Below are 27,277 nucleotides of genomic sequence, written 5' to 3'. Positions count from 1 at the left end.
TTTTTTTTTTTTTTGAGACGGAGTCTCGCCCTGTCACCCAGACTAGAGTGCAGTGGCGCGATCTCGGCTCACTGCAAGCTCCGCCTCCCGGTTTCAGGCCATTCTCCTGCCTCAGCCTCCCAAGTAGCTGGGACAACAGGCGCCCGCCGCCATGCCCGGCTAATTTTTTGTATTTTTAATAGATATTAATAATATCTATTATTATTAATAGATATTATTAATAGAGACGAGGTTTCACCGTGTTTGCCAGGATGGTCTCGGTCTCTTGACCTCGTGATCCGCCCACCTCGGCCTCCCAAAGTGCTGGGATTACAGGCGTGAGCCACCCCACGCGGTCTGCAGTCTAGTTTTAAAAGAAGCTGGGTGACCATGTTTACGTTTATTTCTACATGATTTTAATTACACTAGAATTTAAGTTTCATGAAAACAAAAACAGGAATTTATTATTCCTTATATAATAGCAGTTGGTACAAAACTGGTACTCAATAAATATTAGAATGGCTAAATAAATGATATAAATGCTAACCGCTATAGTGTTCAGAAGATTAAAAATAAGGGAAATTTCTCTTTTTTATCTTCTGAATTTCTTCATTCATTCATTGAATATCTACTGAGTGAGCTACACACACACACACACACACCAGGCACTACTTATGGTGTGGGAAAAAGCAGTGCATAAAGCAGTCCATGTCCCCATGAAGTATGTATCAAGTGGTTTTACTATCTGTGCAAAGAAAATATATTCATTGAAATTAAACTACTGGCCAAAATTTTCATTAAAAAAGCTTTTGCAATGTAAACATTCATTTTCAAATTTATATGTTTCATAAATTCAACTTTCATGTGTGAAAGCTGATCATACTAATTGGGTCATTCTATTCATACTCAACTAAATCAGAGTTGAGGGCCAGGGGATGGGGCAGGGTGGGGTGGGGATTATAACATTGCTCCAAGATTATAATTCTCTGTAAGCCTGACTGCTGAAACTGCCTATTGTAACCTGAAACCAGTTTATCTAATGGCTACTGAAACAACTTATTGCTGCCTCTAAGACCAGTATTACCCACCACTGTCCCTCACCAATCAGGGCTTGCCACCTCCTCAAAACTTTACTAGCGCCAATGACCTGTCTTTCAAAATATGTAACACTTCTCTTTATAAAACCTCCATCCTTTACTTTGCTCTTCATACGTACTGAAGACCACCCTGTGGTCTGTGTGTGTGCCCCAAATTGCAATTCTTGCGTCCCAAATAAAATATTTTAACTTCAGAGATTCATCTCTATGTTTTATTTGACTTTGACGTGTGTGTTTTCTATAATGAGGCAAATTGGTGAAATAATAATTTTCATGCAAACCAACTGCCTTCTATTTAATGTAAAATAGAAATATTAGAAAAATCTTGTTTTTTTTTTTTTGAGATGGAGTCTCACTCTGTCACCAGGCTGGATGCAGTGCAATGGCACGGTCTTGGCTCACTGCAACCTCCACCTTCCAGATTCAAGCAATTCTCCTGCCTCAGCCTCACGAGTAGCTGGGACTACAGGTGCACACCACCATACCCGGTTAATTTTTGTATTTTTAGTAGAGACAGGGTTTCACTATGTTGGCTAGGCTGGTATCGAACTCCTGACCTTAAGTGATCTGCCCACCTTGGCCTCCCAAAGTGCTGGGATTACAGGCATGAGCCACAGTGCTCGGCCAGGAAAATCTTAAGATTCATAGGCATCCAATGTTCCTATCTTTGCTTACTCACCAACGTGCTTGTAATAAAATACTAACTCCTCAGCACTTCATCCACTAGCAATGTAACCTTCACAAGGGCAGACTTTTTGTGTTTTGTTCATTATCAGATATTACCCAAACCTGAAACAGTGCCTAACACATGGTAGATATGCAATACATTTTTGCTGAATGTTAAACACATAGTAGATATGCAATACATTTTTGCTGAATGTTAAACGAATTCAAGGCCCACTCATCTCTTCTCCCTCTCCCACTACATCATCCAGTATACTCTAGCTTTGATTCAGTCAGTGTTGTTCCCTCCATTTGAATGTCCTTTCTTCTCTTCATACCTAAGGAAAACCTACTAATTCTATTGTGTTTGTATCATCTGTCACCATCTTCATGAAGCCTTCTATGACTCTCCCTGCATCTCATCAGAACTTCTTACTTCTCCTTACTGGGATCCCAATGTACTTTGCTTGTATCTCACTCTATTATGCTACTTTTTTTTTTGTAGACAATACTATTATTCACCACACTGGCTTTTTTACATCTGAGTTCCCGGAGGACTGCACTCCCTTCCCTTGAGGTTAGGCATAGACAGCCATGTGACTAAGCTGAACACCTCCTGTGAGTGAAAATGAATGCCATTCCCATGCTGAAGCATTTAGTTACCCGTGCTTAACTCTCCAGCCCTGTGTTTTGCTCTCCTGACCCTAAGCATTGCCCTAAAATGGATGGCCACAAGACCAAACCAGCCTGGACATGGAGATCAGTTTCCATGGAGCCAATGAGCCCTCAAGTAGACTTGGTGTGAGCAAAAGTTTTTTATTGTGTTAAATCATGAGGATTTTGGTGGCATGTATTACCACAGCATAACCCAGCCTAACCTAAAACACGCTCATGCACATCAACAGTCATAACAGAAAGCAGAAAGAAACTTGTATTTCCTCACACAACAGACTGACAGATCTGATGCTTGTTAGGGTTAAACTTAATTCAATGTTTCCTGACAAAGTTCTTAAATTAAAAAATTTAAGAGTTAACTTTTAAAACGTTCCCTCGAAACAGAAGCAAATTAAATTGTCTTTTGCTTTCATTTGCCCTTCATTGTATTTTCCCAAGAATCTATTACTGACCCTAAGAAAAAGTTCCCTATACTTATACCACAGCACTCAATACCAACTTTAAACATTTAAACAAATAATTCTGAATTCTTGTACTGTTACTTATTTCATATACGTATTTTTTTCTTCCTAAGGAGCCAATAAACAACCTGCATACACACACACACACACACACACACACACACACACACACACACACACACACAAATGTTATATAATTATTTGATAACCACTTGATTTTTTTTTTTTTTTTTGAGATGGAGTCTCGCTCTGTCACCCAGGCTGGAGTGCACTGGCCGGATCTCAGCTCACTGCAAGCTCCGCCTCCCGGGTTTACGCCATTCTCCTGCCTCAGCCTCCCCAGTAGCTGGGACTACAGGCACCCGCCACCTCGCCCGGCTAGATTTTGTATTTTTTAGTGGAGACGGGGTTTCACCGTGTTAGCCACGATGGTCTCAATCTCCTGACCTCGTGATCCGCCCGTCTCGGCCTCCCAAAGTGCTGGGATTACAGGCTTGAGCCACCGCGCCCGGCCTTTTTTTTTTTTTAGACAGGGTCTCGTTCTGTTGGCCCAGGCTGGAGGGCAGTAGTGTGATCGATCATACCTCACTGCAGCCTCGAACTCCTGGACCCAAGGGGTCATCCCACCTCAGCCTCCCTAGTAGCTGGGACTACAGGTGCAGGCACCACACATGGCTGATGTTTTAATTTTTTGTAGAGATAAGATCTCATTATGTTGCCCAGGCAGGTCTCAAACTCTGGCCTCAAGCAATCCTCCTGCCTTGGTCTCCCAAAGTGCTGATATTACAGGTGTAAGCCACCATGCCTGGGCTACTTTATAATATTTCATGGCAGACTATGCACATAATGGGTACTCAAAAGCTGCTGAGTTTTATTCTTATGGATTAAATGAGTCCTGATTCTTCTTCCTCCTGTGGAACTGAGCTGGTACCACTTCATCCACCATGAAAACTAGAATATGTACACTGCTACTGAAAATAATGCAGAATACAGCCACAGACATGAGATTTCTTTCCTCAAGAAGTTGAACCTGTGTTTAGGGAGACCACATGGCCAAATACTTGTTTTCCCAAACTTCTCTGCAGCTAGAGATAGTCATCTGGCTTAGTTCTGGCCAGTTCTCATTAGTTAAAGTCTACTAGGTAGCAATGTAATAGGGGCTAGGGGTTGGTAACGCCTTTGTTTATCATAAAAGGGGAGGCCAGGCACTGTGGCTCACACCTGTAATCCCAGCACTTTGAGAAGCCAAGGCTGGCAGATCACCTGAGGTCAGGAGTTCAAGACCAGCGTGGCCAACATGGTGAAACGCTGTCTCTACTAAAAGTACAAAAATTAGCCAGGTGTGGTGGCACATGCCTGTAATCCCAGCTACTCGGGAGGCTGAGGCATGAGAATCGCTTGAACTAGCGAGGTGAGGGTTGCAGTGAGCTGAGATCCCGCCACTGCACTCTAGCCTGAGCAACAGAAACTTCATCTCAAATAAAAAAAGGAGGGTGGGGAGGGTGGGAACAGAGTTGCCAGTACAGTTCCTTCCTCCTTCCTTGAATGCAACCATGTAGCTGTAGCTGTAAAATGTTATCCTGTAGCTACAGGGTCTCAAACATGAGAGAAAAGACAAACTATTTTAAAAAACCACCAACTCCAATATTACTGAACTGCTGATCCAAAGCTAGACACTGCATACCTCCAGATTTCTTTTTGGAGAAAAACAAACCCCTGTTTGTTTAGGGCATTGTGTTAGTTAGGTCTTTGTGACGATCAGCCAAAGCACTACTAACATAGGGGCCACATCAATGCAAAGCAATAAGAAAAATGTGAATGTGCTCCATTTTGTTTTACATGTTAGTTCTTAATTTTGCCCACATAAAAAAGAACCATGGATTGTAAATCACTGTATAATCAGAAAACAAATTAAAACATAAAAGACACATTTAAAAAATCTTTTTAAAAAAATCCTTGCCGGCAGGAAGTCCGTAAAAATTATTTTAACATCAATATGGTTTCACAATAGAAATTTGGCCCTTGTATCTACCAGGCAGAGAACCAACCTGAAACTTGAGAGGCCTACTTAAGTACCTCCCACGAGAAGAAATCAGGTTTACAAGTTTAAAACAGCAACAACTTTACACTATGTTTCAAATCTTCCTGAACAGAACTTGGTCCCTTCTGTAAAACACAAGTGTGCCCTTACACTCTTTCTATTTCTTAAACAACAAGCCACCTCCTTAACACATAGGCAGGGTTTCCAAATGTTAAAAAACAAAAACAAAAACAAACTACAAAGCCAAATTATGACAATAAATGGCTGTCCTCCAAGTATTTTGTACTTTAGAGATATTCACAAAGTCACATTTCACTTTTGAAAGTAGCTAGGCAATTATTTCATTCAACATAGAAAAAGGATTTGATAAGACTGAACAATTTATAATGTAAAAACTCTTGGCCAGGCAAGGTGACTAATGTCTGTAATCCCAGCACCTTCCGAGGCTGAGGCAAGAGGCTTGCTTAAACCCAGGAGTTTGAGACACGTCTGGGCAAACATAGCAAGACCTTGTCTCTACCAGAAAGCTCCCACAAAACTCCTATAGCAAACTAGGATTAGAATGGGATGTCTGTCCTTGATTTGATAAAAATCACCAACCCCCCAAAAAAACAACAAGAATGCACCCAAAGCCAAGGAATGTATAAAGAGATTCTAAAAATCATAGAGAAATACAAGTTAAAACCACAATGTAGTATCACATTAGGCCTGTTAGATAGGGAAAAATTAGAAACCTCTGAAATGTGGGCAGAGAAACGGGAATACAAAAACTGTGGTGCACTACTGATGGAAGCAGCCATCTAGAAGAACAATCTGACATTTCCTGTGACCCAGCAAGTCCATTCCAAGCTATACATCCCAAAGAAACTCTTACATTGCTCCATAAGGGGACATTCATGAAGATGTTGAAGCCTTTTTTTTTTGGTGGTGACAGAGTTGGAGAAAATTAACATGTGCACCTCTGGCAAGCAGACTGGTAAAATGTTGTAGATGCATATATCTCACTGCTATTCAGGAGTCAGATGCAATATATTAAGTGTACAGATGAGACATATGCAATATTTACATAAAGTAACAAACATACCAAAATAAACTATGTAAGAACACATACACATACTAAACACATTAAAACAGTAACATGGGATGTAGGGTAAGAGAAATGACATACGGGGATTAACAGGAATAGATAAAACAAGAAGATGGTCTCACATGGACCAAAGATAATGTGACTCTTCACAGCTAAATTTATGAGAAAGCATCTAAGAATAGGAATAGGAAGGGGGAACTGTTATTGTCCCATAAATACAGTAAAATCTGTTTCACTTTTGAATAAAATAATTGTTACTGGTATAGTAGGTGAACTAATGTAATATGGTGAAAAAAAATTTACTTTTCTAATCCTTAGAATAAAAAACTTGTGGCTGGGCACGGTGGCTCAAGCCTGTAATCCCAGCACTTTGGGAGGCCGAGACGGGCGGATCACGAGGTCAGGAGATTGAGACCATCCTGGCTAACCCGGTGAAACCCCGTCTCTACTAAAAAAAAAAAAAAAAAAAAAAAAAAAAAAACTAGCCGGGCGAGGTGGCGAGCGCCTGTAGTCCCAGCTACTTGGGAGGCTAAGGCAGAAGAATGACGTGAATCCGGGAGGTGAAGCTTGCAGTGCTGAGATCGGCACTGCACTCCAGGCCTGGCACAGAGCCGAGACCCGTCTCAAAAAAAAAAAAAAAAAAAAAAAAAAAAAAAAAAACTTGTAAGGCACCAAGTTGAGTAAGAAAAATGTTGATTCAGGGCGAGTGTGGCAGGCTCACGCCTGTAATCCCAGCCTTAGGAGGCCGAGGCAGGCGGCATCAACAAGGTGAGGAGTATCAAATCAGCACTGGCCAATATGTAAACCCCATCTCTACTAAAAATACAAAATTAGCCAGGCGTGGGGTGTGCGTGCGCCTGTAGACCGCAGCTACTCAGAAGCTGAGCAGGAGAATCGCTTGAACCTGGGAGGCGGAGGTTGCGGTGAGCCGGGATCGCGTCACTGCACTCCAATCTGGGCGACAGAGTGAGATTCCGTCTCAAAAAAAAAAAAAAAAAAGAAAAAGAAAAGTTGATTCAGTAACTTTCAGCTAGTCAACTATATGGTAGGCATTATCAGGGAATAAAAGAAATAGAAAACTGTGGTGTCAAACCTTCAAGGCACTCACAATACACATGGGGCGCTAACAGGGGAATAGTAACTGAAATAAGGGGCAATTCCCGCCCGATGAGAAAATCAGAGTGAATACTCTAATGCTGTCCAATAGGTGTATAATGTGACATACATATATAATTTTCAATTTTCTAGTAGCTCCATTGAAAATGTAAAAGAAACATATTTAATATGTTAAATTAATTTAAATACCATTTTGTTTAATTCAATATATCCCCAATATTTCAATGCATAATATAAAAGGCTTTATATCCTATTTTTGAAATACTGTCTTTGAAGTCCGGTTTATCTTTCACACTTACGGAATACCTTAATTCAGACTAACCACTTTTCAAGTGCTTGGTAACCCTGCGTGTGGCTAGTTGCTACTGTGCTGGATACTGCAGCTCTAGGCACCCAAAGGACATGATCACATTTGGGTGAGAAGAAGGAAAAAAGGTACCCCAAGATGTGAAGGGATGGAGTCTTCAAAGTGGAAGTAGGAGAATTCTTATAAGAGATGAGGGTCATCTCAGGCCAGGCACCATCCAAGAAGAGGTAAGAAAGCTTGGGGGAAAGGGGGAAATGCTACTCTACTACAACAACCCACCATTAGCCAAATTTACTGCCAAGTTTTCAAGGAGCCTATCAATCTTAGTTTGTTATTTATAATAACAAGTACCAGCTAAATTTTAAAGACACGTATTGACATATGTAAATACCTAATCCATGTCTGGTTATAAATCATGGCTGCATTTACCTCCTCTCCCTCTCCAAACTCCATTAAAATGAAAGTAAAGGAAAATAATATAAGGCATAAGGAAAAAAGCCACAAGACAAAGAAAACAGAAGTGATGACAGACATATTTTCGGAACCTAAAAAAGAAGGAAAATGACTTAACACATATAAGAAAGATTAATCCTGGCCAGGCGCGGTGGCTCAAGCCTGTAATCCCAGCACTTTGGGAGGCCGAGACGGGCGGATCACGAGGTCAGGAGATCGAGACCATCCTGGCTAACACGGTGAAACCCCGTCTCTACTTAAAAAAAAAAAAAACTAGCCAGGCGAGGTGGCGGGCGCCTGTAGTCCCAGCTACTCGGGAGGCTGAGGCAGGAGAAGGGCGTAAACCCGGGAGGCGGAGCTTGCAGGGAACTGAGATCCGACCACTGCACTCCAGCCTGGGCGGCAGAGCGAGACTCCGTCTCAAAAAAAAAAAAAAAAAAAGAAAGAAAGATTAATCCTAAGCCAGCTATAGAGATATTGGAAAATCCTGATTTGTATTATAGAACCCTTAAAAGGTTCAGGAACTGGTGGTACCAAGTATCTCCAGAAGTGTGAGTGAAGTAAGCCTGAAACAAGATCTGTCAGTCTGTTAAATAACAGACCCCCTGGGTCTCCTCTCCCACTCTGGCAAAAAATCGGAGGTTCTTTAGAAAGGGCAAAATGGAAAGTCTCTGGGCTTGGAGACACAGGGCACAAATGAGGGGAGGGACATTGAAAACAAGTAGAGAAAGCAGAAAGCCACAGACCTTTCCCTCTGCCCTCTCCCCTGACTCAGCTCCCAGGAACATGGGCATTCTGTGCTTGCCCAGGCCAAGTGATAAGACAAAATATACTGGTATCAAGAGCTCCACAAAGAAGTAACAGTGTGCCCCACTGCTGTATTCAAGATCCATCCAAATGCACAAAACTTCCAATCAGCCTTAAATAAATGCAGAAAAATAAGCAAGACTCAAAATAGCATTATCTCTCTCCAAATCAGAGTGTCAGATGCTATATAAGACAAAAAACAAAATTCTGAGGAAAAAGGATATTCAGTCCAGAATTCTATATGCAGCCAAAATAGCAATCAAGTATGAGAACAGAATAAAGATGTTTGCAGATATGAAAGGATTTTAAAAATTTACCTCCCAGCAACTTTCTCAGAAAATCACTGGAGGAACTGCTGCAATGAAACCTGGGAGTGAACCAAAGGGAAGAAAATAGGATCCAACAGGAAAGGCAAAGGGAATCCCTAAGATACGGGTGAAGGGAGATCTCAGGATGACAACTATGCAGCAGAACAGACAGCTAGAACACAAGGCCAGCCTGACAGAGATGAAAGTGACAGAATGCCTGATGAATCTGACCACAGAGGAGACTGAGAAAGTGAAAAGTCATAAAAATCCAAGCAAACAAACAAAAACACCAAGAAAAAACTTGAGATGATGTTATTCTCTTTTGATTTAAAAAAAAAAAAAAAGCATGAGGCATAGGCAAGTGAATTTATTCGTCCACAGTTACTTAAATCTCAAGACCAGTTTCAAATTCCAGTCTATAACTCTAAATTCTAATTTCTCCTTGTATATGTTGTTCCTTCTTTTTTGCTCCATATCGTATGAGGTCCATTCTACCTCTTTAGAATCTTTATCTCAATCAGTCTTAGGCTCTCATTTTTGTCTTCCACTTTCAAGCCCAGACTCTTTCCACCACACATCCCTTCAGGAAAGTAGGGTAAGATTATGGCCAGGCGCTGTGGCTCACGCCTGTAATCCCAGCACTTTGGGAGGCTGAGGCGGGTGGATCACTTGAGGTCAGGAGTTACAGACCTGCCTGGCCATGGTGAAACCCCATCTCTACTAAAAATACAAAAATTAGCCAGGCATGGTGGCGGGTGCCTGTAATCCCAGCTACTCGGGTGGCTGATGCAGAAGAACTGCTGGAATCCAGGAGACGAAGGTTGCGGTAAGCCAAGATCATGCCATTGCACTCCAGCCTGAGCAAGAGAGCAAGACTCCATCATAAAAAAAAGAAAAAAGACTAGGGTTATGTAAAATTCTAGAAACAAAACCTGTGAATTCAACTTCTCTGATTTCATATTAAATTCTACCAATACAGATTTTTGTGTGAAATGTCCATACACAAACCCCACAATATTTAGGTCCAACCAAAAGCAACTGCTTATCAACAAGAAATACAGAAAAAACACCTGCTTTGTTTGAGCTTCGACACTGAACTCCAGGGTCCCACATAACCCACAGAAACAATGTCTTATCTAGTGTACACAGAAGTACCCAAGACTAACCACAGTTGAGCAGCTTGAATGGCTAGAGTGCAGTGCTAGCGAACTCTAGGCTGAAGATGAAGTTGGATGGCCCCCCACCTCAAAAAAAGGCCTTTTCTTTCAAAGCCAACTTCTACCCTTCCAATTGCTCTGTACAAGCAGGTGCACATGGGTCAGTACAAATTCCTTAATTACTTTTGCAGACCAACTCCAAGCACAACCTTTAACTTCTTGTGTGAGACAGGACATTAAAGCTTCCCAGGTAAGAGATTTATTTTCTCCTTCAGGTTTAATTTGAAATTTTAAAATGGAAATGAGACAAATGAATTTTCTGCCCAGTGGTGATCAGAGGGTGCTGCATTCCCTGACTCCTTTTTCTTTTTTAATCAAAGCCACAAGTCATGGAACATTCCCTGACTCTCACTAGGAATTTGTTCCAGCCCAGGAACAAATTCCAGGCAAAAAATCTGGCTATATCTTAGAATAATAAAATGCAGGCCGAGCACAGTGGCTCAAGCCTGTAATCCCAGCACTTCAGACGCCAAGACAGGTGAATCACCCAAGGTGAGGAGTTCGAGACCAGCCTGGTCAACATGGTGAAACCCCATCTCTACTAAAAATACAAAAAATTAGCTGGGCATAGTGGTACATGCCTATAATCCCAGCTACTCAGGCCGGGTGGCGGAGGTTGCAGTGAGCAGAGGTCACAAGATTGCACTCCAGCCTGGGCAACAAGAGCGAAACTCTGTCTCAAAAAAAAAAAAAAAAAAAAAAAAAAAAAAAAGTAATAAAACGCAAAACAATCCTCTTTGAAATCAAATAGTTGCTATTAATTTTTATTAGGTATAAGCCTCTATGTAATTACAATGTAAATCATGCACCATGTAAGTCTAAGAAGGTTACAATGTATATATCATGAGCTACATAACTGAAATGATCAAAATTCTACTTACTGCAAATTTCAACCTTTACCTAATTTACATACATAAGATGATAAGGATGCTCAAATTAAGTTTATAAGATCTTTCCTTAAAAACTCTGACTAAATATTTTCATGAATTCTTCAGAGATCAACTTTTTTTTTCGCTTTCTTGTTTTAAGACACAGAGTTTCACCATGTTGTACCAGGTGGACAAGTGCTGTCCAGGTGGACTGGCCTCAAGTGATCCTCTGGCCTCAGCCTCCTGAGTCCTGAAATTACAGGTCACCTTTTTTCTGATAAGGCCGAAACAGCTTGATTCAAAAGGTTATGCTTAGAAGTTAAAAAGCTAGGCCGGGCGCGGTGGCTCAAGCCTGTAATCCCAGCACTTTGGGAGGCCGAGACAGGCGGATCACGAGGTCAGGAGATCGAGACCATCCTGGCTAACATGGTGAAACCCCGTCTCTACTAAAAAATACAAAAAACTAGCCGGGCGAGGCGGTGGGCGCCTGTAGTCCCAGCTACTCAGGAGGCTGAGGCAGGAGAATGGCGGGAACCCAGGAGACGGAGCTTGCAGTGAGCTGAGATCCCGCCACTACACTCCAGCCTGGGCGACAGAGCGAGACTCCGTCTCAAAGAAAAAAAAAAAAAGAAGTTAAAAGCTGATTAAGCCGGGGGCACGGTGGCTCACGCCTGTAATCCCAGCACTTTGGGAGGCTGAGGAGGGAGGATCATGAGGTCAGGAGTTCGAGATCAGCCTGCCAACATGGTGAAACCCAGTCTCTACTAAAATACAAAAAAATTAGCCGGGCGTGGTAACAGGCACCTGTAATCCCAGCTACTCGGGAGGCTGAGGTAGGAGAACTGCTTGAAGCCGGGAGGCGGAGGTTGCAGTGAGCTGAGATCGTGCCATTGCACTCCAGCCTGGGTAACAAGAGTGAAACTCCATCTCAAAAAATAAAATTTAAAAATTAGCTGGGCGCGGTGGCGGCTGCCTGTAATCCTAGCTACTCAGGAGGCTGAGGCAGGAGAATCGCTTGAACCCAGGAGGCACGAGCCGAGATCGTGTCACTGCACACAAGCTCAGGCGACAGTGCAAAACTTCGCCTTGGGAAAAAAAAAAAGCTGATTAAATAAAACCATATTACATATTTTAAATGAGATACACTATACTGATATACAGTTAAGTGATCATCAAATGGCAACTATTGCTGTTTTCCACAACCACACTTTTTAATAAACAGCCAGTTTTTTTTAAACTCATGGAACCTGAAAACTCAATTAAATGGTCTGGAAATCTCCCTTTGATAGTCACAGCACAATCTCAAAGGAGTATAGTTTAGTCAGCAAGACTTCACTGAACAGTAAGGCGGTGATTGTTTTTTTTTCTTAATAAATAAACATCAGAAATTCCTGCTATAGTGATTCTTAAGAGTGGTCCCTGGACCTGGAGCATCAACATCACCTGGCAACTTGTTAGAAATTCCAATTCTACAGGTAAAATCAAGGTCTAGGGGTAGGGCCCAGTGATCAGGGTTCTAAAGCCCTTCAGGTGATTCTAATGTTTGCTTAAGTTTGAGAGTTACAGACTAGCTTCACAAAGTTCAGGCTGCTTTGTCCCACAAGGAGCAGGAAATCCTAAAGAGCGGGAATGCTATGTGTCCCAGGTACATGGCCTCTACAGCACCTAGCACAGTATCATACACACGGTAGGCATTCATACTCACATAACCAGTGATTCAGTTAATTCAGTCTCACATAACCAAAGGCTGACTAGACAACAGCATCATCAGTTTCACAGATGTCAGAAATTTGGGGGACTATCTGCGTTAACTAGTAATAAGTACATGATGCACACATATCAGTAGCTGTTAAATAACTTCACTGGGAAAGCCCTGGGTCTCTGGTACTTTGGCCAACAATGCTACCAGGCTTACAAAGTGTCATATCCTTTGAAATGAAGGTGAAAAACATGTTTCTCATTTTGCCAGTATAGAAAAAGGATGTATCCATGGCTCCATAAAACTACAGAACATAAACTGAAATGCAAACTGTGTGGTTGCCTTTAAAAAGCATATTTTGACTGGGCACAGTGGCTCATGCCTGTAATCCCAGCACTTTGGGAGGTCAAGGCAGGCGGACCACCTGAGGTCAGGAGTTCGAGAACAGCTTGACCAACATGGCAAAATCCCATCTCTACTAAAAATACAAAATAAAATAAATTAGCCAGGCATGGTGGTGGGCGCCTGTAATCCCAGCTACTCAGGAGGCTGCGGCACGAGAATCGCTTGAACCCAGGCAGCAGAGGTTGGCAGTGAGCCAAGACTGCACCATCGCACTCCAACATGGGTGACAGAGCAAGACTCCATCTCAATTTAAAAAAAAAAAGCATATTTGACTTATTAGCCAACTATAATGTATGAATTCAAGCTGGATTCTAATTTGAACAGAGTTTAAAAATCAGAAACGTGAGAAAATTTAAACACTGCATATGTGATATTAAGAAAATATGATAAAGGTGTTTCTTAAAACAGGCTTTATCTCTTTTAAAAGCTCTAGAGAGGAAATGATACTGCATTTGCTTCTTAATTTATAAATGAAGTAAGACTGGCCACTGAGCTGCGCTGTTGAGTACATGGGGGCTAAGTACATAGCAGGATTTCTCAACCCTGGCACTACTGACATTTTAGGCCGGGTAATTCTTTCTTGTGGAAGGCTGTCCTACGTACTGTAAAATGTTTAGTAGCATTCCTGGTCAGTCAAACCTCTCTCCAGTTGTGATAACCAAAAATGTCTTTAGACATTGTCAAATGTCCACTAGAGGGCAAAATCACCCTGTGGTTGAGAAGCATTGATAAATAACATTCTATTTGTTTAAATTTTCCTATAATAAAACACTTTAAAAAATAGTTTTGACTGAGTGTGGTGACTCACACCTGTAATTCCAGTGCTTTGGGAGGCTGGGACAGGAGGAATGCTTGAGCCCAGGAGTTAGAGACCACCTTGGACAATACAGGGAGATCCTATTTCTACAAAAAAATTAAAAATTAGCCCTGCATGGGGTAGGGCACGCATGTAGTGCCAGCTACTCGGGAGGCTGAGTTGGAAGGATTGCTTGAGCCCAAGAGGTCAAGGCTACAGCAAGCTGTGATTGCTCCACTGCACTCCTGCCTGGGTGACAGAGCGAGATACCGTCTCAAAATAAAAATAAAATCTACAGCAAGCTTGTCCAACCCACGGTCCAAGGGCTGCATGCAGCCCAGCACAGCTTTGAAAGTGACCCAATACAAATTCACAAACTTTGTTAAAACATTGTGAGATTTTTTTGCAATTTTTTTTAAGCTTATCAGCTATCGTTAGTATTAGTGTATTTTATTTGTGGCCTAAGACAATTCTTCCAATGTGGCCCAGAGAAGCCAAAAGATTGGACACCTCTGATCTACAAGCTTTAAAAAAAAAAAAAAAAAAAGTTTTAGAAATACTCTGTGTACAGGTACAACTACATCTCCTTGTGGAGCCTAAGCTAGAGATCCGGGGCCCAGTAGAGGCTTTGCTATTAAATAATTAGTGGTCTCCTGTCATTACTAGCAGCCTTTGTCACCTCGCAGAGTCTCAGCATCCTCACTGGTTTAGATTGAGTAGTTCTTCTGAGCTATAACACAATGTGGCAACAGCGAACTTTTTTTTTTTTTTTTTGAGACGGAGTCTCGTTCTGTTGCCCAGGCTGGAGTGCAATGGCTCAATCTCAGCTCACTGCACTCTCCGTCTCCAGGGTTCAAGCAATCCTTCTGCCTCAGGCTCCCAAGTAGGTGGGATTACAGGCGCCTGCCACTGTGCCCGGTTAATTTTTGTATTTTTAGTAGAGACAGGGTTTTGCCATCTTGGTCAGGCTGGTCTTGAACTCCTGACCTCAGGTGATCCACCTGCCTCAGCCTCCCAAAGTGCTGGTATTACAGGTGCGAGCCACCGCACCCGGCCAACAGTAAACTTTTATATACCCATTCACTAAGGGTGGACATTAACATTTGGAAATCAAACAAAAATTAGTGTACAAGGATGAAGATAATATTTATATTGCAATTTTTTTTTTTTTTTTTTGAGACAGAGTCTTACTCTGTCCCCCAGGCTGCAGTGCAGTGGCATGATCTCGGCTCACTGCAACCTTCGCCTCTTGTGTTCAAGTGATTCTCCCGCCTCAGACTCTTGAGCAGCTGGGATTACAGGCATGCACCACCGCACCCAGCTAACTTTTTTTTTTTCTTTTTTTGAGGCAGACTCTTGCTCTGTCGCCCAGGCTGGAGTGCAGTGGCCCAATCTCGGCTCACTGCAAGCTCTGCCTCCCAGGTTCACACCATTCTCCTGCCTCAGCCTCCCAAGTAACTGGGACTATAGGCGCCCACCACCACACCTGGCTAACTTTTTGTTTTTAGTACAGACGGGGTTTCACCAAGTTAGCCAGGATGGTCTCCATCTCCTGACCTCATGATCTGCCTGCCTCAGCCTCCCAAAGTGCTGGGATTACAGGCGTGAGTCACTGTGCCCAGTCTTTTTTTTTTTGTAGAGATGGGGTTTCACCATGTTGGCCAGGCTGGCTTCAAGCCATCTGCCCACCTTAGCCTCCTAAAGTGCTGGGATTACAGGCATGAGCCACCACACCCGGCCTGCCTTTTCTTAGTCTTGATCTAGTAAGTAACATTCTTATCATAGCTATATACAATTATTAAAAATTTAAATAAGATTCCTGGGATAAGCACAATAAAAAGTATTTTTACAAAATACGAAAACATACCTGTTCTAGTCACAATAGCCAAAAATGTCCATCACTGGTGAGTGGATTAAAAAAAAATTGTGGCACATCCAAACAAGGAAATACTCACACAGCAATAAAAAGGAATGAACTACTGATGCACACTGAAATAAATCTCAAAAGCACTATGCTAAGTGAAAGAAGACACAAAAGATTATTTACTCTTGTGGCTCATTTACATAGCATCCCTGAAAAGGCAAAACTACAGGGACAGAAAGCAGATCAGTGGTTGCCCAGGGGTTGAGAAAGGGAGAAGGCACTGACTATAAAGGGCCGTAAGGGAGCTTTCTGACGATGGAAGTGTTCTACATCATGATTGTGATAGTGGTTACATAACTATACGCTTGTCAAAACTCACCAAACTGTATATTTAAAATGGATGAACATTACATCTCAACAAACCTAACTTTAAGAAAAAAGCTTCTCAACAGAATGAGAGCTCCCATTCATTCTTGTACATTCACCACTCAATTGGCAGGAAGTCTAATACTTAGCAGTGCAGTAATGTAGGTAACAAGGTCTATACCTGAGTTGTAACACTGACAAAAGGGCTCCACACTGTGAAAGCTACACAGCTCCTTCCAGAACATGCCAATACAAGAGTTAAAAATGTAACCGGGCATGGTAAATCAACGCAACAATGTGTGATAAACTTGATTTTAAAACAGTCAAAAATTCATTTTAAATACACTACATGGCTGGGTGTGGTGGCTCACGCCTGTGATACCAGCACTTTGGGAGGCCAAAGCGGGCAGATCACCTGAGGTCAGGAGATCGAGACCAGCATGACAAACATGGAGAAACCCCGTCTCTACTAAAAATACAAAATTAGCCCGGGGTGGTGGCGCATGCCTGTAATCCTGGCTACTCAGGAGGCTGAGGCAGGAGAATCACTTGAACCTGGGAGGTGGAGGTTGCAGTGAGCCGAGATCGTGCCATGGCACTCCAGCCTGAGAGACAGAGCCAGACTCCATCTCAAAAAAGAAAGAAAGAAAGAAGACCTATTTGAAATCCTTCATCATCACAAATCTGCTATGACTGTTTTCAGCTTCAGTTTAGAAAGCATGGAGCTCCTACTCTGGTTCAACGTAAAGTTTTGCTTCTCTGAGTGAATATCAATGATCAAATCTAATCAGTTGGGCACACTGGCTCACGCCTGTAATCTCAGCACTTTGAGGGGCCGAGGCGGGTGGATCACATGAGGCCAGGAGTTCTAGACCAGCCTGGCCAACATGGTGAAACCCTGTCTACTAAAAATACAAAAATGCAAGCCAGGCGTGGTGGTGCATGCCTGTAATCCCAGCTACTCGGGAGGCTGAGGCATGATAATCACTTCAGCCTGGGAGGCGGAGGCTGCAGTGAGCCAAGATCGCACCACCACACTCCAGCCTGGGAGACAGTCTCGGTCTCAAAAAAAAAAAAAAAAAAAAGGTTTCTTTAAAAGGACCATAAGAAAATAGTTTCCTGACTTACCCAGTCTAAGAGTTTCTATTACTCGCTCTTTATATAATTTTCTAATCTCTCTCAGGTGGAGAAGGTACACTACTGTTCTACTCACTAAGGGCTAAAGAGCATTAAATATTATACACTAATATGCTACATGGATGCTTAAGGCTACGGTTTTATGTTTACAGATTAAATTATCAAATAGCTATCCAGCAAACAAGTGGCATTTTTGAAGATCAAAATTAAAACATTGACACCACTAGGCCATAATATCTCAGGACATTACTGAAAACATGAAAACACTCAAAGCAAGGAAGCATTCCCTAAGAGAAGACATTTCGTGCCAGCAATTACCTCATAACACTTTTAATGAAAGGCCAGTGAAGTTTCTTTACAAGTTATTTACTAGATGTTTTACAGAATATAGGCAACAACTAGATTGAAACACTTTTGAACCCAGTGTTAGAGGAGAGTTCAGAAAACGAACAGAGTCAAACGTTTCTTCAACGGAATTTCTACTACAAGTTCTCATTCTCTAGCAATGCTGTTCCTGGCATTTTGTAGTTTCACATGAACAAAATCAAAGGTTCCTTTCATAAAATCATAGCCTGTGAGCGCGGAAACGGACCTAAGAGCTCATCTAAGTCAACCTCTTTTTAGGAAGGACAGCGAAGCCCCAGCGGGTGTCCCTCAGCTAGGCAGTGAGTGGCAGAGCAGAGCTTCACTATACATCTGCTTTTCTGCTTTTCAAAATGTTTAACTCCTTCAAAAAAGATTTGTATGGAAAGGAAACTATGCCTTAATAAAGGCTGCGCGCCAGTGTTTTGGAATTCCTAAGGGGACCGCAAAGATCCCTCAGTGGACACTTAGTGACTGTGATTAAATTTAGTTCCAGATCATCTTAAAGAACGAGACAGCCCACCTGACCCAATCGATTACTTTTAATCAGCACCAGTAACATATGGTATTAATGTGATAGTCTCTCAAGAAATGCTTGACCAAGTTAAAAGCAGAGTTCGGTTAAAATAAGCACTGACCACTGCAGTGATCTGACACACACAGCTGCACAATCCATTGAGCGGCAACCCGGCCTCTCAAAGCACCGATCCGTAACGATGCAACTTACGGGCTTTACTAATCTACTAGACTGCAGGCATAATCGATATTCTTCGCAGACCCGCCCGCGAGCAGCGGGACAGGGCGGACTTCTGGAGGAAACGGTCCGACCTGGCTGCCTCTTGGGTGACTACGGCCTGCCCTCTAGTTCCAGAGCGTTCGGGCTGGGGGGGAACACCCGACTGCAAGGCACTGCCCGAGGAGCACGAAGGCCACCCCGAAGGTCCGCCAACTACAACGCCCAGGTTACTCACGTTTTCAGTGTCTCGTTCATTCACCGTTGGCAATGGGGTCCTAGTGGACATTTTACTGCACTTTAATTCTGCACAATGCGAGGGTGAAAACAAAACAGCACAGCCCTAGGAGGCCGGCGACCAGCGTCCTCGAGTCCACCGCACTTTCGAAGCGGCGCCGTGGGGAGGGCGGCTCCCTTCCCTCTACGGCCGTCTAGATCCCGGGCCTAGCCCGGGCCGTCCCCCGGCGGGTCCCGGGGCTCATTCTCTCCCTGCCTCGGCGGCCGAGGCGAGGAGCCCGGGAGGGCGGCAGTGGCGGCGCCGAGCCTGCGGCGGACTGCCGGCTTCGGCCCGCCGGCGTCCCCTCGCCTCAGGGCGCCCCGCGATCCCGGGCTCCCTCGCCTCCTTCTCCTCTCCGGCTCGTCGCGCCGCGAATTTCAGCTCCCGGGCCTCCACACAGCGCCGCCGGCGGCGCCTGAAAAAAAGGAGGCGGAGGAGGATGTGAAGGAAGTGGAGCGCAAGACAGGCCGCCGCGGGCTGTGGGCGCCGACCATGGAGCGGGCTGTGGAGGAGGCGCCTGCGCCCGGCTGCTTCTCCCTCTCTAGCGAGCTTGCTGCCTCAGCCTCCGCCCTGCGGGCCGCCGCTGCTGCCACCGCACCCCGGCACCTGGGAGCCTCACGGACCCAAGATGGCCGCCCCTCGGCTTCCTCTGCTGCCTCCGGCTGCCGGAAGTGACGACAGGCCGCCTCCCGGAGTCCCGCCAATCAGCGTGGCCTGAGAAAGCCGGCCCGGCTGTTGTTGCTAGGGGCGACTTGGTCCGGACCCCGCCGCGGGGGCGGTGAAGAGGGCGGGGAAGCGCTGGCCGGGTCTCCACTGACTACCGCGGGCGGCGGGTTCCTCCTGTACGGAGCGCGCCGGCAACCCAGAAAGAGCCGAGAAACGGCCCTGGGCGACAGCCAGAGCCCTCCCGCTGAGTTGGCATTTACAGGCTACAGGCCTGGGTTGGCTGGATTACAGATCGAGAGCCTACTGTGCACAAAAGTTGCGGTTGCATCCTTGGGACTGCGCTGCACCGACTGGAGCCTCAGCATTAATGACAGGGCCGGGGCTACGGGAAGGAGCCGGGCTCTTGCATCCTTAACTGTGACCCGGGCTTCAGGCTCTCGCCAACAAACCTTCCCGTCTCCGGATCTGAGCAGCTGCGGGCTGGGCGCGGACCCCGAGGGCGGCAGGAGCCTCTTGCCCTCAAGGAGCTGGTGGTCAGGCGGGTGATAGACCTGGACCCAGATAAATGCCATCCGGATGGAAGAGTGCAATAACGAGGGTGGCACAAAGAGGATGGAGTCGGGGGCGAAATGAATCTGTAGAGGCCCCCCAGGGACCAGTTCCTAAATGCCTGTAGGGAATTTATAAGCAGGCTTTACTTACAGTCAGTGCGTCGCTGCTGGAAGACTGGAAGCATCTTTGGGTGCCAGCCTCGGGCCAGACTCGGTAGACGCCTGCAGACTGGAACACTGGAAACCTTCCTTGCCCGTTCACCTCTTCACGTGTTCGGTGCCTCTACCCAGCTCCTGGCCAGCTGTGGATGGAATCCATGGGTGCAGGGTCTGAAGAGGGAGAGTAGTGTGGGATGGGGGTGACACTAACTGTTACCGAGAGTCGAGTCTACCTTGTAGGTTCATGACATTTGTTACCTCATTTAGCCTCAGGGTAACCCTGTGAGATGGACAGACACACATGCGATCCGAAGTCTAGACAGGTACAGTGACTTGGCTAAAGTACACAGGTTGGTTAGCGACAGACCTGGGATTCTAACCTAGTTCCCAAAGTTTGGATAATAGGTAAGCCCTTGTAGTGGGTGGCTATGTCATGCTTGCTTCCTCTTTGATCCGTTGGCATCCCAACTGTCTTGTGATGTTTGAGACCTTACTTGCTCCAGGAAATATATGTATCTTTTTTTTTTTTTTTTTTGACGGAGTCTCGCTCTGTTGCCCAGGCTGGAGTGCAGTGGCGCAATCTCGGCTCACTGCAAGCTCTGCCTCCCGGGCTCACGCCATTCTCCTGCCTCAGCCTCCCGAGTAGCTGGGACTACAAGGCGCCCACCACCACGCCCGGCTAATTTTTTTGTATTTTTAGTAGAGACGGGGTTTCACCGTGTTAGCCAGGATGGTCTCGATCTCTTGACCTCGTGATCCGCCCATCTCGGCCTCCCAAAGTGCTGGGATTACAGGCGTGAGCCACTGTGCCAAATATATGTATCTTTAAACGCCAGATTCACTCCCAGAGGGGCCAGAGACTCCCAAAGTTAAAACACCTGAGGACTAAGATAACACTCAGGGCTCCCATCTAACCCTCAGAGGGGAGTGCCCAGGGGGCCAAGAGTGGTTCTATTTAAAATGTGAATAGGGGCCAGGCGCAGTGGTTCACGCCTGTAATCCTAACACTTTGGGAGGCCAAGGTGGGTGGATTGTCTGAGCTCAGGAGTTTGAGACCAGCCTGGCCAACATGGTGAAACCCCATCTCTGCTAAAATACAAAAAATTAGCCAAGCATGGTGGTGGGTGCCTGTAGTCCCAGCTACTCAGGAGGCTGAGGCGAGAGAATCTCTTGAACCTAGGAGGCAGAGTTGAAGTGAGCCAAGATCACCCCACTGCACTCCAGCCTGAGCAACAGAGCAAGACTGCGTCTCAAAAAACAAAATAAAACAAAATGTGAATAGGGAGATGGCATGCACATCTGTAATCCCAGCTACTTGGGAGTCTGAGGTGGGAGGTCACTTGAGCCCAGGAGTTGGAGACCAGCCTGGGCAACAGAGTGAGACCTTGTCTCTACAAAAACTTAAAAAAAAAAAAAAAAATGGCAGAAGGGCGATGCCCACTTGCTCTGGGAGACAGAGCAAGAACGTGTCTCAAAAATAAATAAATAAAGTTCTTCTCTTTCTCCTTCTGGCCAAGAAGGGTTAGTGGAATTCCATTAGTTAAATGTGTGCTTCATACACTTCAACTGCAATGTCAGTTATGATAACAAGGGGTGAGCGTAAGTGTTGTGGGAGACCCAAGCAGGGACATTTAGCTCAACTTGGGGGTTTGTATCAGGGAAGGCTTCCTGGGGGAGAGGATGTTTATGCTGAGTCTAAAAGCATGAGCAGAGTTAGCTGTGGGAGGATGGGTAGAAAGGACAGTTCAAGCAGAAGAATGGCCTGAGGAGCACCGCAATGAGAAGCCACACAGTGGGTCTGGGTAAATATCAGGAGAGTGAGCGGTGAGAAGCGAGACTGCAGGAGAAGGCCGGAGCCAGGCCGGGTTTGGACAGAGCATGACACCTGATTCTGCATCCCATCCTGATGACAGTTGGGAAAACACCCCAGAAAGGGTTTCAGCCTCAGGCAGAAGCTGCGAGAAAGCGTATGGGAAGTTCAAAACAGTTCACATTGGCCAGAGAAGTAGCTGGGGGAGGAGGTTTCCACTCAGGTGCTTTTCTCACTCAAGTCACATATGAAATAATGAGTCAGCAAATGCCAAAAGTTAGGAAATGAAGATAATAGTACTTCACTCAAGATGCTTTTGGTTTTTGTAAAAGCTAGAATTAAATGCCTTGAACTTTGCCTTGCACTTGTGTTAAATGACATCATGACACTGTGAAGAGTGGGAGATGGGTGTGTGTGCGTTTTTTCTTCTTTCTTCTTTTTTCTTTCTTTCTTTCTGTCTTTCTCTCTTTCTTTCTTTCCCTTCCTGCCTGCCTCTCTCTCTCTCTCTCTCTTCCCTCCCTCCCTCCCTCTCTCCCTGCCTCCCTCCCTTCCTTCCTCTCTCTCTTTTCTCCCTTCCTTCCTTTGTTGTTGCTTAAGCCAGACAGGGTCTTGCTCTATTGCCCAGGCTGGGGCACAGTGGTGTGATCATAGCTCACTGCAGCCTTGAACTCCGGGGCTCAAGTGATCCTTTGCCTCAGCCTCCTGAATAACTAGGACTACAGGTATGCACCACCACACCCAGATAATTTATTTGTAGAGACCAAGTCTTGCCCAGACTGAACTCCCAGCCTCAAGCAACCCTCCCATCTCTGCCTCCCAAGGTGCTGGGATTACAGGTGTGATCCACTGCACCCAGTCACCTGGGTGTGTGAATTACAAGCAAAAAAGAAAATGAGAGGAAGAGAAGAAAGTAAAGTATTGTTCTGTTCAAAGGACTCTTTGTGGTCCAGGATTATATGCATCTATGGTCTGGAAGGAATAGAGAGGAGGGTTTGTGGTCCAGGATTATATGCATCTATGGTCTGAAGGAATAGAGAGGAGGGTTTGGAAGTTGTGCTTGGAATGCCTTCCTTCAATACCTTTTCATATTTCTTGTTTCCTGTCTTCATATGAAAATAGTTTCTACCTTGGGCCCCAAGCTGAAAAGAATATAACTAAATTTATAGGTGTAATATGTCATAAAGCCAATACTTACTTTCAATGGCAAGAAGGAGGCAACCATGAGACATCAGAAAGCTGGAGATAATCTTAGCCTACCTGTGTCCCTGTGGGGCAGATGAGAACCTGAGTCTCAAAGAAGGCGACATGCCGGCCGGGCCGCGATGGGCTCAAGCCTGTAATCCCAAGCACTTTGGGGAGGCGAGACGGGCGGATCACGAGGTCAGGAGATTGGACCAATCCTGGCTAACACGGTTGGAAACCCCGTCTCTACTAAAAATAACAAAAAAAAAAAAAAAAATACAAAAAAAAAAAAAAAAAAAAAAAAAAAAAAAAACCTAAAGCCAGGCGAGGTGGTGGGCGCCTGTAATCCAGCTACTCGGGAGGTTGAGGCAGGAGAATTGGCGTAAACCTGGGAGGCAGAGCTTGTAGTGAGCTGAGGTCAGGCCACTGCACTCCAGCCTGGGCGACAGAGCAAGACTCCGTCTCAAAAAACAAACCAAAAAAAAGAGGCGACATGCCACCTCTTAGCCATTAGGATAGCTACTAGCAAAAAAACAGAAAATAACAAATTTTGGCAAGAACATGGAGAAACCTGGAAACTGTGCATGGTTGCTGGGGATGTAAAATGGTGCAGCTTCCTATGGAAAGACAGTATTTACTGTTTCTGAAAAAAATTAAGAAATAGAATTACCATATGATCTAGTAATCCCCCTTCTAGGTGGATACCCAAAAGAACTGAAAACACAGTGTCAAGGGAGACATCTGCAGATTCCCGCTCATGGACAGCGTTATTCACAATAGCAGGACATGTGAGGCAAACCGAGTGTCCCATCCATAGGCGAATGGCTTAAAGTGTGCTACGTCATACAATGCCATATTATTCGACCTTAAAAAGAGGGAAATTCTGGCCGAGCGCGGGTGGCTTCCACGCCTGTAATCCCCAGCACTTTGGGAGGCGAGACGGGCGGATCGCGAGGTCAGGAGATCGAGACCATCCTGGCTAACCACGGTGAAACCCCGTTTCTTACTAAAAAAAACACAAAAAACTAGCCAGGCGAGCTGGCGGGCGCCTGTAGTCCCAGCTACTCGGGAGGCTGAGGCAGGATAATGGCGTAAACCCGGGAGGCGGAGCTTGCAGTGAGCTGAGATCCGGCCACTGCACTCCAGCCTGGGCGACAGAGCGAGACTCTGTCTCAAAAAAAAAAAAAAAAAAAAAAAAAAAAAAAAAAAAAAAAAAAAAAAAAAAAAGGGGAAATTCTGACATTAGCTACAACATAGATGAACCTTGAGGACATTATGATGAGTGAAATAAGCCAAACACAAAAGGACAAATTCTGTATGATCCCTCTTCTATGAGGTACCTGGAGCAGTCAAATGGATTCAGACAGAAAGCAGACGGTGGTGCCAGTGGGGAGAAGGAAATAGAGAGTTCCTGCTTAATGGGCAGAGTTTCCTTTTGGAAAGAAAAGAGACATGAGGACAGATTGCACAACCGTGTAAATGTACTCAGTGCCACTAAACTGTACACTTAAAAATGGTGGAGATGGTTAGGATGGTTTTATGTTACATGTTTTTACCACAATTTTATGTATTCGTTTTTGAGATAGGGCCTCACTTTGTCATCCAGGCTGAATTGCAGTGGCACGGTCACAGCTCACTGCAGCCTCAACCTTCAGGGCTCAAGCGATCCTCCTGCCTTAGTTCCCCAAGTAGCTGGGTCCACAGGCGTGTACCACCATGCCCAGCTAATTTTTTTTTTTTTTTTTTTTTTGTGCAGATGAGGGTTTGCCATTTTGCCCGGCTGGTCTCGAACTCCACACCTCAAGCAATGCTCCCACCTCAGCCTCCCAAAGTGCTGGTATTACAGGCAGGAGCCACCATACTCAGCCCGCAATTTTAAAAACAAACAAAGAGATGAAGTGAAAGCTTCAGAAGCTTTGTCTGAAGCTGCACAACTAGTTAGCAACAGGGCCAGAATGGGGACCCAAATCTCCCAAGCCCCAGCAGACGCCCCCCCAACACACCAGCACCAGAAAGTATCTGGGTCCCTGACAGCAGCTTCAAGTACCTGCACTAGCAGTGAGATTGCCATCCTCCTGACTTCTTATGCAAAAAAATAAGCACTTCTTGTTGCACCCACTACAGTTGGGTTGTGATTTACTTGCAGCCCCTCATGATCCTAACCAGTACCATCATGCTAAGAGTCACATCTCCTGACCCACAGGCCCGTGCATTCTGCACCACATCTAGTTTGGACGGGTGTGGAAAGGCTGCTGCAGGCTCATCACCCCATCACAACCCTCACAAACACAACTCCTCTACCAGAGAGTGGGAACTACTGGGACCCGGGAGCCATTCCTCAGTGTGTGTGTGTGTGTGTGTGTGTGTGTGTGTGTGTACACAGATATGTTGCAGACCAGGAGCTGAACACTGCGAATATGTAAAGCCACAGAGATGGAGAAAAGCAGAGTGTGATAATTGAGACATTGGGGTCATCATGCCTGGTGGCAGGGGAAAGAGGAGGGGCTGGGCAGTAGGTGTTCCTGGGACACTCCAGGTAGGCCCCAGGTGCTTCGAGTCTTTGGGAAATATGAGGTCCATTTGGACTCCATGCCAGGCCACTGCCCCCCACATCCGGGATCAGGGCAGACAAGCTGCTATTCTTTTAATTTACCTCTTCAGTCCCCTTCTTCACCCCACCAGGGTCCTGTTGCCCTCTGTGAGCCCTGCTTCAAGGCCCAGAAGGCACCCCAGGAATTCTCACTTCCAAGATTGTGTTCCTGCCATTCACACACTTGGAAGGGCTCCCCTGCCTGCCCAAAGCCTCCCTGGTGTTATGCAGCCATCCTCTCGTCCCGTCCTCATCCCGGGTCCTTGTCCTCGTCCTCGCTTCTTCCCTGAAGACTCTGCAGACCAGCCCCCAGAGTGGCCCGCCCCTCCTTGGCTTTTCCTGCCGAGGTCACAGTACATTTATTGAGCTCCAGCTCTGTACCTGGCACAAAACACCTATGCTAGCACCCCCAACTCTTCTACAGCCTGTGAGATGTCAATGGGCAAGTGAGAGGCGACTGACCGAGACTCAGGAAGGGCTGTCCCTCGTCCAGTGTCAGGAGCAAGCAAAGGGAGAGCCAGGACTGGGCTCCAAGGCCGAAACTCTGCAATCGATCCTTTCATTCCTGGTGAGTGGAGAGCCCTTGAACCTCCTGTGCTTAGGTCAGCGTAGGGCCCAGCTGAAAACTCAGTGGAGATGCGCCAGTGATTTTCCACCTTCTGGTACCCCAGCCTTTCCAGAGAGCTCTGGATGGAACGCCTCTCGGGGAGAACCTGGGCACCCCCGCCTTGCTAAACACACTATTCTGGAAAGTCGTGTCAGCTTTTCCCACAGCTCGAAGGTGTCCCTTTACCACGTCCCATGCTTCACCACAGTGTGGAGATGGCCCTGGGGGATGCAGGAGGGAAAGGGCCATTTGCCCCTGCAGTAATTCTCCAGCTCTCAGATCTGCTGAAGAGGACTGATCCCTATCTAGTTCTAGATTGGTCAGTCCCCATCTGGATCTGTCAGTCGCCTCTCACACACACGTACGCAGTTGTCATTACCAGATTCTGCTAGCGTAGCCCTCTGGAGCCTGCCCTGTCCCATGACGCACTCTGCTGTGAGCTGGGAAAATCCACTGTCTGGAACTATATCTAAAGGTCTTGGGAGACCACAGAGGTGAGGGAGAGGCAAGGGCTTTGGAGTTCGAACTCTGGCTATGACCCTGAATGCTGGGAGACCTTGGTCAAGTGACTTCATGTCTCTGAGGCCCGGTTTCAGAATCAGTCAAATGGGAATGGTAATAGCTACCACTCACAGTTGCTCTGGGGGTCCGTGGAGAAAATTCCCAGAAAGCACCAGCACAGCAGGTGCAGAATCCACCCTTCCAAAGCTCAGAGGACTCACCACCTCCTGGGGGGGTGCCCTTCCCACCTCTCCCCCCGAGAGGAGCACAGAGCTCAGAGTCTGTAGAACACAGATCAAGGCTTATCCACACAGGGTGGGGAGTTAGAGACTCACTCCTCCTCCCTGGTTTCCTCCTCCGGTTTTGCCTACCTCACTGAGTACTGAGTTCACGATAGGAGACGCAGAAGCCCTTGGTAAGGGACCCTGCAACACCAGATAAGATGTTCGTGTTTTCATCATTGCCTCTACCTTGCAGGCAAGGACTTGGAG

General features: G+C 45.6%; 1 protein-coding gene across 6 annotated transcripts in view; it reads right to left on the bottom strand.

Moving 5' to 3' along the window:
• MARK3 (microtubule affinity regulating kinase 3) overlaps positions 1-19,396 on the bottom strand; it is a 124,606-nt gene extending 105,210 nt beyond the window's left edge. For 3 of the 6 annotated variants that reach the window (XR_001881393.1, XR_001881394.1, XM_017851524.1), the window contains exon 1: positions 18,682-19,390. Coding sequence is in view for 4 of the 6 variants with exons in the window: in XM_017851524.1 (XP_017707013.1) it covers positions 18,682-18,732 (51 nt within the window). In the remaining 2 variants the exon portion in view is untranslated. Of the gene's footprint in view, positions 1-18,681 lie in introns of all 6 variants that reach the window. The other 3 variants (XM_017851522.1, XM_017851523.1, XM_017851525.1) reach the window with 1 other exon arrangement.
• Positions 19,397-27,277: the final 7,881 nt, after the last annotated feature.

Source organism: Rhinopithecus bieti, unplaced genomic scaffold, assembly GCF_001698545.2.
Source record: "Rhinopithecus bieti isolate Rb0 unplaced genomic scaffold, ASM169854v2 scaffold_34310, whole genome shotgun sequence".
NCBI lineage: Eukaryota > Metazoa > Chordata > Mammalia > Primates > Cercopithecidae > Rhinopithecus > Rhinopithecus bieti.
Note: the sequence above shows the minus strand (reverse complement) of the source record. Positions and strands in the feature narration are given on the sequence as shown.